This window comes from Nansenia antarctica (genome assembly GCF_963989245.1).
Source record: "Nansenia antarctica genome assembly, chromosome: 8".
In the NCBI taxonomy this organism is placed as follows: Eukaryota; Metazoa; Chordata; class Actinopteri; order Argentiniformes; family Microstomatidae; genus Nansenia; species Nansenia antarctica.
In genome coordinates, this window is record NC_137678.1 from 57,508,837 (window position 1) to 57,521,336 (window position 12,500).

At 45.6% G+C, this 12,500-nt stretch overlaps 1 protein-coding gene across 1 annotated transcript in view; it reads left to right on the top strand.

The window, feature by feature from the left end:
- Positions 1-12,500, top strand: part of osbpl8 (oxysterol binding protein-like 8) — a gene marked incomplete at both ends in the record, with an annotated part of 50,432 nt that overhangs the window by 12,385 nt on the left and 25,547 nt on the right. The window contains 6 exons of the mRNA XM_080537585.1: positions 2,299-2,369; positions 5,425-5,505; positions 7,535-7,636; positions 8,734-8,937; positions 10,599-10,683; positions 11,486-11,642. Coding sequence (XP_080393711.1) covers positions 2,299-2,369; positions 5,425-5,505; positions 7,535-7,636; positions 8,734-8,937; positions 10,599-10,683; positions 11,486-11,642 — 700 coding nt within the window. The remainder of the gene's footprint in view (positions 1-2,298; positions 2,370-5,424; positions 5,506-7,534; positions 7,637-8,733; positions 8,938-10,598; positions 10,684-11,485; positions 11,643-12,500) is intronic.

Sequence of the window (12,500 nt, forward strand, 5' to 3'; positions counted from 1 at the left end):
CACACCAATGCCGGCAAGCTGCCATGTAAGGCGCCAGCCCGCTCATTGGGAGCAATTTGGGATTCAGTGTCTTGCCCAAGGACACCTCGACATGTGGCCAGCCGGGGTTCGAACTGCTGATCTGCTGACCTTGCGATCATTAGACGCTGGCTCTACCACCTGCGCCACAGCTGCCTAAATTTGAACCACCTAAATGATTCGAAGCACAGAACTGATTTAACTTTGTGTTACAGCATCCGAAAGGCAAGGCAAGGCAAGTTTATTTGTGTAGCACATTTCATACAACAGGGGCAATTCAAAGTGCTTTACATACATTATTTAAAAATACAGCAAGAGGAGCATAAGAAAATAAAAATGACAATGAATAAAAGCAAAGTAAATAGATAAAACATTTAAAAAGACAATAGTTCTAGTATAGGAAAAAAGACATTGATAGAAGTGTTTGTGTTTAATCATAACTGGTGCAAAACATGAAGATTTTTAGCTGAGATTTAAATATTTTAAGGGTTCTGGCCTGTTTGATTTCTTCAGGGAGTTTGTTCTTTTTTTTTTGTAATCAATTATTTATTACAGAACAGTACACATGAAAAAAACAATTATAACACCAAACAAAATAATTGTCTGTCCTGATTTTTTTATTTTTTATCTTACCCCCCCACTATAAACACACGAGTGCCTGTTTGATTTCTTCAGGGAGTTTGTTCCAGGAGCATGCGGCAGCGTGACTGAAAGCTGCTGCACCGTGTTTTGTTTTTACTCTTGGAATGATTAGCTGATTAGTCTCAGCTGACCGTAGGGACCGCTCTCAACAAGCTCTAAACCGCTCCTCATAAAACAGAAAACATCTAACACTGATATCCCCTCGCATATGTCTTCCAGCCCAAGTCTTGACTGAATAAATGATGAAGTTTTAGTGCCGCGGTTGATCTTCAAAGCATTAGCGTTTGCTAATGGAGCTTTTCAGTTGGTAAGGCCTTCTGAGTGTTTTATAATCCCGTTAGCTTTGCGGGTTTTAGGCTGAAAAGCCTTTAGCAGTAAATCCCCCCGCACCAGGAACTCTCTCTCTACAATATGCTGTTATACAGCATCTTTTAACGTCAGATCACATGTTGATATCGACCCGTTCACTGGAAGGGCGTTCACAGGGCGGCTGTGGCGCAGGAGGTAGAGCCGCCGTCTAATGATCACAAGGTTGGCAGATCGGCGGTTCGAGCCCCGGCTGGCCACATGTCGCGGTGTCCTTGGGCAAGACACTGAACCCCAAATTGCTCCCAGTGAGCGGGCCGGCGCCTTGCATGGTAGCTTGGCCGCCATTGGTGTGTGAATGTGTGTGTGAATGGGTGAATGAGAGGCCTTTGTAAAGCGCTTTGGATAAAGGCGCTATATAAGTGCAGTCCGTTTCCATTTGGAAGGGTCTGGGTTGGTGCTTTTTGAGCAGCTCAACCTTGTGTTCCGTCATCATCTGCTTTGGCGCAGTCAAGTTCTTCTGGATGTTTTGTTTCTCTATTTTGTGTGTGTGTGTGTGTGTGCGTGCGCATGTGAGTGATCTGAGTGTACAGTATGTACATGTGTGCGTAGACGTGTTTGTTTTTCAGCCAATTTCCATCAGGGACACATTGAAGCTTCACACAGAGAAGCTAATTCTCGGTCTGACGTCAATCTCACACCGGTGGAGCTGCAGCGGATCTTGATGATCGCTGTCATAGAGAGCTCTCACTGCCGCTGAGACGCAATCAATTATTCACCGACACCTGCTACATGGTTTGGTTGTGCAACCCCGTCGGAAAAAAAAACTAATTTCATGGACCGCTTGAGACTAGCAATGAGATTAGCAACCATACAGTCTGCTGCTGGTGTCAAGCAATTTAGCCTACTATCTATCAACATCTAGTGACTTTCCAAAAGCTTAAGTAACATGGACGTGGACATGGTCTAAGCTTTCAAGGCTTTCAAATGTCGCTTGTCCAGTGACCATTGGCCAGTCTCCTGTCTCTCCTCCTGTGTGAGTGAGTTCCCGGTTACTGACTCCATAACCAAGCCACCATATTCCATAATCACAGTTACTTTCTGAGAAAGGACAAGACCCACACACACAGTGGACTGAATTGTTCTCCGAGGCTCCTAGGATTTCAGAGGTGGTTCTGTCGACTCACCGTGGGGTTTCTCTGCTTTCTTTCTCTGACCTTTCCTTCCCATCGACAGTATTGTGTTTAAAGAGCCTTGCTAGCAGCAGAGTGAGTGGGGTGGTTTTATTAATGGTTGTTTTCGCTGATTCTCCTCCTGTGCCTTTGTCGACAGGTTTCGACCGGGGGAGAGAAGACGTGCTGGCTCTGAAAGAGGACTCCGCTCACTCGATATCCAAGAGCAAGGTACGTTCCAGGAATACGACCTGAGACTTCCTCTCCTACGCCTCCTCTCCTTTCCCCTGACAGGCTGGACAAGGACAGACTCCACGTGCATCCGCTCCTCCTGAGGAGAGAACTAATCAATGCTTTAGAAAGGGAGGTGACATCACCGCTGGTCCACGTCCACAGTCCCCCAACCATTACATTTTTACCCCCCCTCCACTTTGATTATGCTAACTTTGGTAGAAGTTGGAGAGGGGAGGGAGAGGGAGAGGGAGAGGGGAGGGAGAGGGAGAGGGAGAGGGGAGGGAGAGGGAGAGGGAGAGGGAGAGGGGAGAGGGGAGGGAGAGAGGCGGGAGGGGGCGGGGCAGGTCGTGTGTGTGTCAAACCCCAGGTTCTAATGACACCAAAGAACAACAGAATTCGGTTGTTAAGTCGTGACGTGTTTCCGGGTCCAAAGTTGTCTGTCTTCGAAATGCCTCAGTAATAATAATAATTCATTATATTTGTATAGCGCTTTTCCGAGGCTCAAAGACCCTGACAATATGGGGAAAACGGGAAAGTGCTTTGTCCCTTGTTGTATGAATAGATCCCAGTCTAAAAAACGATTGAACTGTCATTCTACCGCTGTAGTTCAGAGGTACTCTGGTGCTTTAGTACACTGGTACTCTGGTGCTGTAGTACACTGGTACTCTGGTGCTGTAGTACACTGGTACTCTGGTGCTTTAGTACACTGGTACTCTGGTGCTTTAGTACACTGGTACTCTGGTGCTTTAGTACACTGGTACTCTGGTGCTTTAGTACACTGGTACTCTGGTGCTTTAGTACACTGGTACTCTGGTGCTTTAGTACACTGGTACTCTGGTGCTTTAGTACACTGGTACTCTGGTGCTTTAGTACACTGGTACTCTGGTGCTTTAGTACACTGGTACTCTGGTGCTGTAGTACACTGGTACTCTGGTGCTTTAGTACACTGGTACTCTGGTGCTTTAGTACACTGGTACTCTGGTGCTTTAGTACACTGGTACTCTGGTGCTTTAGTACACTGGTACTCTGGTGCTGTAGTACACTGGTACTCTGGTGCGGGGAATTTCTGGTTTGGACCCGGAAATTGCTAAAAGTCACGTTTGACGTCAGACTTAACAACAGAATTACTGTAGAGTGAACCTCCATTGCTAGAACCCAATCTTACCTCAGGCATGAGCTGCATTCATAATATGAGTCACACCCACTGATAAAGCACGTAAACTTCTTTCTTAACACACTATACCCTTGGGCCTTGACTAACCTCGTCTATATGAAGCTCAATATGCCGTCAGTGTTGACGTGATTTGTGAGCTGTATTCTGAGTCACGCCAGAGAAGTGTCGGATTGGACCAGTCTCTCATTAAATCCTCATTATGCCTTTGTCATCTGACAGCACAGGGAGCTGCTTCATGTTCTGGAACATTCAGAAGCTCCTGATCTCTGTCTCTCTCTCTCTCTCCCTCCCTCTCTCTCTCTCTCTCTCTCTCTCTCTCTCTCTCTCTCTCCCTCTCCCTCTCTCTCTCTCCCCCTCTCTCTCTCCCCCTCTCTCTCTCTCCCCCTCTCCCTCTCTCCCCCTCTCCCCCTCTCTCTCTCTTCTCTCCCTCTCTCTCTCTTTCACTCTCTCCCTCTCTCTTTGTCTCTTCTCTCCCTCTCTCTCTCTTCTCTCTCCCTCTCTCTCTCCCTCTCCTCTCTCAGAGAGGGAAAATGTGTCTTCAATGCGTTAAACCACCTGCAATACTGACGCTAACGTGTTCTCTCCAGTTCTATTCGGTTGTTAAGTCTGACATCACGCGTGACGTTTAGCAATTTCCGGGTCTAAATAAAAAAAATCCCTTACCAGTGTTCTAAAGTGGTAGAATGACAGTTCAATCATTTTTTAGACTGGGATCTATTCATACAACAAGGGACACAGCAGCACTTTTCCCATATTGTCAGCGTCTTTGAGCCTCAGAAAAGCGCTATACAAATATAATGAATTATTGTTATTACTGAGGCATTTCGAAGAGAGCGCCTCGGCCAACGTTGGACCCAGAAACACATCACGACTTAACAACCGAATAGTTCCTGTTCTTGGGTGAAGGAGATTAGAGAGAGTGAGTGGGGGGTTGTTGACTCAGCGTGAGGCTGTTGCTGTTGAGATGCTAGGTCTTATTAGCCCTCTGTGTCCTCCTCCTCCCATCTCCACCACCTTAGGGCTTCTGAGCCTTTAAGTGTCTCAGCCTCTCCTCTCTCTAAATGAGACTCTCTCAGACCCTGAGGGCTGGAAGCAGAAGCGTGTGTGTGTGTCCACGTTCTTCATTAGCGTGGCAGAGCCGCCGCAGAGCCACTGGGCTCAACACAGGGCATGATGGGTTAGCTACAGGTTAGGCTAGGATAGGATCCCAGACAACTGTTCAGAATTCCGCTGGCTTGGAAAAACACGTACAAGAAATCATTCATCCCAACTGCAACCACCGCCCTGAACATTTTAAATTAGAAAACGCATAGTTTTTTCTTTTTAAACCACAACATTTTAGCTTTTTAAACCATAACACTGTTTTTTATTATTATTTTTAAATGACTGGACATTTTTAAACACTGCTATGTTTGTCTGTTTTTATTGTATGTATTGATGTATGTGACCTATGTGTGTTTTTAATGTGGAAACTGTATTCTTGAGCTGCACTTCTGCTTGTCGAAGGAGAATTTCTGTCACTGTGTGACAGACAATAAAGCTATCTTGAATCTTGAATCTTGAACGGTAGCCTCTGTGATTCCTATTTCACTGAATTTAGTGATTGGGGGATGTTGTCAGGGTGGTAGTTGAAGCTTCAGAGGTAATCATTCTCACACCTTTCTGTAATATAGATACAAAAAAAACTGAATTTAGAACTGAATTTCTCTTATTATGAGAATGTATGAATTTCTATCATGTATGGTTAGGGTGGTTATGGTTATTGTAAGATGTTTGCCTAATGTGACAGTAGTATGCATTGCCATTGGTCTAACAGGCTGACGTACTAGTGAGTTGTCCTTGACTGTCAAGCTCACAGTTTGTCCTCCGTCTCCACAGTCTGAGTCCAAGCTGTACAACGGCTCTGATAAGGATGTCTCCGCCTCCGGCAGCAAGCTCACCAAGAAGGAGAGTCTCAAGGTAAGGAGGGACGCGTCCTTCTGAGGCGACGTGAAAGACGCCCTCAGTCCACATAATAATAAAACGTAATAATAATAGAACTTTACGAACAAAAATCCGATTCACACTGAATGTGAACGGCATAATTCTTCTGCTCTATCGAGCAACCCTTGAAAACTGTTAACACCTCATTATCATAACTCCTCGTTATCATTATCCTAACCTACCAAGCATACAGTTACATTTGCCTCACACTGATGTTGTTGCTCAGTCAGGTGTCAGAGTGATGCAACAGTCGCCCCAAAAAACACAATTTGCTGCCCTCCACATAATGGGCTTAATTTAATTTTAATTTTTGCCATTTAGCAGACGCCTTTATCCAAAGCGACTTACAATTACGAATTACAGGGACATTCCCCCTGGAGTAACTGAGGGCTAAGTGCCTTACTCAAGGGCACACTAGTAGTGGTGTGGTTTCAGACGGGATTTGAACTCACAACCTTCCGATCACAAGTCCAACTCACTATCCACTAGACCACCACTACCCCCCCATAGTCTAGGGCTTAGTCTTTTGTCTTTGACTAAGGCAGGGGTCGGCAACCTTAAATGTTGAAAGAGCCATATTGGACCAAAAAACGAATCTGTCTGGAGCCGCAAAAAAATTAAAGCCTTATATAAGCCTTATAATGAAGGCAACACATGCTGTAAGTGTCTATATAAGCTATATTAGCCTACTATCAAAATAGTAGGCTACAAATACATAAGCCTTAGCACATATGCATACAACCGAATGCAAACGTGGGTTGATACTTTTATCTGGCTATACTAGCCTGAGAAAAAATATGGATAAGTTTGTAATTTCATCCGGAGGAAGTGAGCAAACCAAGAGATCGTCAGCCAAAAAATAGACAAATCGACAGACTGTAGACTACAGTACCAAATGAAAACTAGCCTCCCTCGTCCTCTTTTCCCTATTTTAAGTTAAACCGTCTCAGACCCACAGGAACGCCGGCGCTCGCAAATATCATACCTTCTTTAGAAGTTCATAATTCGGAAACGGTTTGAGCTAAAGACAAGCCGCTTTTTGCATTTAAAAGTAGGCAAATAGCGCTCACCGGGAAGCTCCCGTTCATCGATGTGCGTCGCCGATGTCCGTATATAAATCTAGCCACAAAGTTGTGGACAATGTGGATAGTTTCTTGCTTTGCCTGCCGCAGTACTTCGTCAATCCCTGTGGATATAGGTCTACTCTTGAAAAAAACCTGTCACATCCAGTCTCATGTTGGGTCCAGTCAAAATGTATAATACTAGTCATGTGCCAACATATCCGAATCCTATTGGCCCTCGTACAACATTACAGCGTAAGCAGGGAGTTGGAGTTCAAGGAGAGAGACTGCGGCAACGTAAAAAATAAATAATCGTTGTTAATTTCCATTTGTGGTCAAAGCCACAGGGAGCCACTGAAGATGGGCAAAAGAGCCGCATGCGGCTCCGGAGCCGCGGGTTGCCGACCCCTGGACTAAGGGAATGTTTTTTAAGGGAACACGTCTTTGAAGGGCGTTGTGGTCTGACCTTTGAGGATAGATACTGTAGCTCCCAAACTTCACCTACTAAATGGTTATAACAACAGACCCGTTGGAATAGGTTGAATATAGTTTTTTGTTTCAGTCCGGGCAGCATGTTGAAATGTGACGTCATGGTTGTGTGTGTGTTAACATCATGGTTGTGTGTGTGTGTGTGTGTTAACATCATGGTTGTGTGTGTTAACATCATGGTTGTGTGTGTGTGTGTGTGTGTGTGTGTTAACATCATGGTTGTGTGTGTGTGTGTGTGTGTGTGTGTGTGTGTTAACATCATGGTTGTGTGTGTGTGTGTGTGTGTGTGTGTTAACATCATGGTTGTGTGTGTGTGTGTTAACATCATGGTTGTGTGTGTGTGTGTGTGTGTGTGTTAACATCATGGTTGTGTGTGTGTGTGTGTGTGTTAACATCATGGTTGTGTGTGTGTGTGTGTGTGTGTGTGTGTGTGTGTGTGTGTGTGGCCCCTGCAGGTCCAGAAGAAGAACTACAGGGAGGAGAAGAAGCGGGCCACCAAGGAGCTGCTCAGCACCATCACAGACCCCTCCGTCATCGTCATGGCCGACTGGCTCAAGGTCGGCTCACCTGCCGCACATGTTTACCTTAACACTAGAACAGCCGTGCCTTTTTACCTACTAAAGGAGCCGCCTCAGGGTTCAAATGACCCCCTCTTTTACAGTGCGGAGCTGCTATTTACACACAATGACCACTAGTTGGCCGCTTGTAAATTAGCCTGCCTCCTACACAGAAAAACTGCAAAATAGCTTCATATTAGAGTATCCTGATGTGATTTAGAAAATGTAAGGATACTGGGTGGTAGAACGCACATATCTAGGAAATGTCATGAAAGGAGGGTCCTGAAATTTGATCGAGTCCAAAGATATAAAAATGTTCTGTACTCACAGGGGTCAAATGACAACCCTATGGCTGTTCTAGTGTTAATGCCACAGGCATAACAAGCTGTGTCAGTACACTGGTTCCCAGAGGTTTCCCCAGGAAACATGAGAAGATCCCAGGTCTACTGTACAGAAGTTTCTCCAGAGACTTTAGCTTTTCTCTTGAGTAGAAAGTGTCTGGGAGCACCAGCTCAGCGGTCCTTGTGGTTAGAGTGCCCCTCCGCCCTGAGATTGGGAGGTCGTGAGTTCGATCCCCGGTCGAGTCGTACCAAAGACTGTAAACATGGTACCTGATGCCTCCCTGCTTGGCACTCAGCATTAAGTGTTGGATTGGGGGGGTAAGACCCTGCGACATACCAGCGTCATGTCCAGGGGGTGGACTTGTACATCACGCCGCCTCACGCTACGGGAACAGGAGATAGGCTCCTGCCCCCTAAGGACCGTTAGGCTCCAGAACCATCGGTTCTCAAGGCTTCTTACTTTTACTTAGCAGAAAGTGCCCATAGCATTGAAATATGGTCCCAATTAGGGACAGGTCACTAGATATCCTGACGTGGCGTATATATGTTATGGTACATGTGGGATTACGGTACATGTGGGAAAACTAGTGTTAGGGTTAGGGCTAGGGTTAGGGTTAGGGTTAGGGTTAGACATGCCAGCATGTACCAAGTCACCCTAGCACCTAACCCTAACCCTAGTTTTCCCACAAGTTTCCTACCGTATTCCCACATGTACCGTAACATATATACCCGTTTATACCCTGTTAATTACTTCAGATCCGGGGCACTCTGAAGAGCTGGACCAAGCTGTGGTGCGTGCTGAAACCAGGGGTCCTGCTGATCTACAAGACCCACAAGAACGGCCAGTGGGTGGGCACGGTGCTGCTCAACGCCTGCGAGCTCATCGAGAGACCCTCCAAGAAGGACGGCTTCTGCTTCAAGCTCTTCCATCCCCTGGAACAGTCCATCTGGGCCGTCAAGGTAAACACAGCGTCATCACAACGTCATTTACTGTCCCATCGGATCTCAGTTTCCGAAAATGGTAAATGGTAAATGGTAAATGGACTGCACTTATATAGCGCCTTTTTTGCTGCTCCAAAGGTGCTCCAAAGCGCTTTACAACGGCCTCTCATTCACCCATTCACACACACATTCACACACCAATGGCGGCAAGCTGCCATGCAAGGCGCCGGCCGGCCCGCTCACGGGGAGCAATTTTGGGGTTCAGTGTCTTGCCCAAGGACACTTCGACATTTGGCCAGCCTGGGGTTGGAACCGCTGAAAAGAGCAGCCAAAGGTAGTTTTCTAAAGGGGAAGTTTACCCCAAATCCATTTTCACATCCGGTCCATCCACGATGCATAGCGTCTTAAACTGTGGTTCTTCTGTGTGCAGTTGCATCAAGAGTTGTGTTTACTTTCTAAAAACAGTCATACCAAGTTGTTGTCCTCTGCTCTACTATGCCAGTGATGCCCAGAGAGCAGCACACGTCTGTTTGTTTGTTGGTGAATGACTACTGTTGATATATATATATGTGTGTTTGTTGGTGAATGGTGTTGGTGAATGGTCTACTGTTGATATATATATATATATGTGTGTTTGTTGGTGAATGACTACTGTTGATATATATATGTGTGTTTGTTGGTGAATGGTGTTGGTGAATGGTCTACTGTTGATATATATATATATGTTAGTTTGTTGGTGAATGGTCTACTGTTGATATATATATGTTAGTGTGTTGGTGAATGGTCTACTGTTGATATATATATGTTAGTTTGTTGGTGAATGGTCTACTGTTGATATATATATATATATATGTTAGTTTGTTGGTGAATGGTCTACTGTTGATATATATATATATATGTTAGTTTGTTGGTGAATGGTCTACTGTTGATATATATATATGTTAGTTTGTTGGTGAATGGTCTACTGTTGATATATATATATGTTAGTTTGTTGGTGAATGGTCTACTGTTGATGTATGACTCATGACGCGTATCCCTACGTAGTGAACTGAGACTCAGACTGTAGAAGTGGAAGGAGAAGGTTAGATCCGGTAATTACCTGGAGCTGTCATGAGTAATTAGGTTTTCTATTTCTGTAGTCATTTAAAATGGCATAAAGTACATTTTATATCCCTATTCAGAGATGTTTTTATGGTCGCTGGTCCTCTTCTCAACTGGGTTCTGGGTGGTAAAGAGCATTCAGACGAACCCTCCACCTCCACATCGCTGTTCAAGTTCCCATCTCGCTCTTGTTCATCTTTCATCTAATGTTTATGTTAGGACTCTACCCTACTACACCAGCGTTGAATTTAAATTGACAGTTGAGTGGTTCTTTACTTGAAGAAGACCTTCAGCATCAAGGTTGTCTGGTTCATCTCTATGTGAGATTACCACAGTGCACATTTCAGTCGGAGTAAATCTGAATGCCATTACGAATGATTTGTCGTCAATATGGCGGTGTCGTCAGTGGGACTTGTAATTGATTCAATTGAATGGGAAAGTGTGTCCAAACTTTTGCCTAGTACTGCACACCCACCTACACACACACATTGGTTTATAGGCTTTCTCATTTCGGTGAGCTCATGTGCTGACTTGCTCTGCGTGTGTGTGTGTGTGTGTGTGTGTGTGTGTGATGTCAGGGTCCTAAAGGGGAGGCCGTGGGTTCTATCACACAGCCATTACCCGGCAGCCACCTCATCTTTCGTGCCGCCTCGGAGTCTGATGGTAAGAGACAGATCATTACTGCTGTGAGTCTGTGAGTACGTGCTCTGATTTTACATCTGTTGCTTCAGTTCTCTCCTTTGCTGGATCAGGTGTGTGTGTGTGTGTGTTTGAACCTGTGTGTGTGTGGGTGTGTGTAAACCGGTGTGTGTGTGTGTGTGTGTGTGTGTGTGTGTGTGTGTGTGTGTGTGTGTGTGTAAACCTCTGCCTGTGTGCACGCAAACCTCTGTAGTGTATGTGTCTGTCTGTGTCTGTGTCTGTGTGTGTGTGGGTGTGTGTAAACCGGTGTGTGTGTGTGTGTGTGTGTGTGTGTGTGTGTGTGTGTGTAAACCTCTGCCTGTGTGCACGCAAACCTCTGTAGTCTTGTACATCAGCTTCTTCTAACAGTGTGTGTGTGTGTGTGTGTGTGTGTGTGTGTATGTGTGTGTGTGTCTGTATGTGTCTGTCTGTGTCTGTGTCTGTGTCTGTGTGTGTGTGTGTGTAAACCTACGCCTGTGTGCACGCACAACCTCTGTAGTCTTGTACATCAGCTTCTTCTAACGGCGTGTGTGTGTGTGTGTGTGTGTGTGTGTGTGTGTGTCTCTGTGTGTGTTTGAACCTGTGTGTGTGGGTGTGTGTAAACCGGTGGGTGTGCCTGTGTGTCTGTCTGTGTGTGTGTATCTGTATGCATGTGTGTGTGTGTCTGTGTCTGTGTCTGTGTGTGTGTGTGTGTGTGTGTGTGTGTGTGTGTAGACCTATGCGTACCTCTGTAGTCTTGTACATCAGCTTCTTCTAACGGTGTGTGTGTGTGTGTGTGTGTGTCCAGGCCGGGTCTGGATGGATGCTCTGGAGCTGGCTCTGAAGTGCTCCGGCCTGCTGAAGCGCAGTATGATCCGGGAGGGCAAGGAGGAGCTGGGCACGGCCGGGGAGCACTCCATCAACTTCTACAGCCTGCTCCGCGCCCACAACATGCAGGGCTTCCAGTGAGTCTTCCACCTCCCACCTCCCGGGCTATACGGTTGTTAAGTCGTGACGTGTTTCCGGGTCCAAAGTTGGCATCTCTTCGAAATGCCTCAGTAATAATAATAATTCATTATATTTATATAGCGCTTTTCCGAGGCTCAAAGACGCTGACAAATATGGGGAAAACAGGAAAGTGCTGTGTCCCTTGTTGTATGAATAGATCCCAGTCTAAAAAACGATTGAACTGTCATTCTACCGCTGTAGTACACTGGTACTCTGGTGCTGGGAATTTCTGATTTGGACCCGGAAATTGCTAAACGTCACGTTTGACGTCAGACTTAACAACCGAATACGTCCCCCTTCATGCCCGGTGTGTCTCCCCCTATCTGCCCTCCATCTCTCCCTGGACACCCAGAGCTTTGTTCTGCCACCCTCAGCAGTCTGTTTGAGCCCCCCCCCGTGCCCTCTTTTGGTGTTTCTTGTTGTCAGGTTGAAGGTTTGAGTGGAATGGAAGATTCCATGTGTTTGGTATGTGAAGAAGACTCCTCAATGTCTGTTTATGATATTTTATTTAGACAAAGATGTCAACACCCTGTGGGTGAGAATACAGCGTATGAGTAAATACAATTACCATAACAAGACATACATAACAAGATATAAACAAACATGAGCGATTACTGTTCACCAAAATCTGATAACAAGATACATATAACTAATAACAGACTTACGTATAACAGGCAAACACGTCCTAAAGAGAGAGGAGAAACACTGTGTATCTTCTGACCACCTGGCATCCACAATGGCAGCCACAACTTCTCCTAACTTTAACCTCTTAACAGAGAGTACTAAACACATAACCCAGTACTCCATCGCCCCCT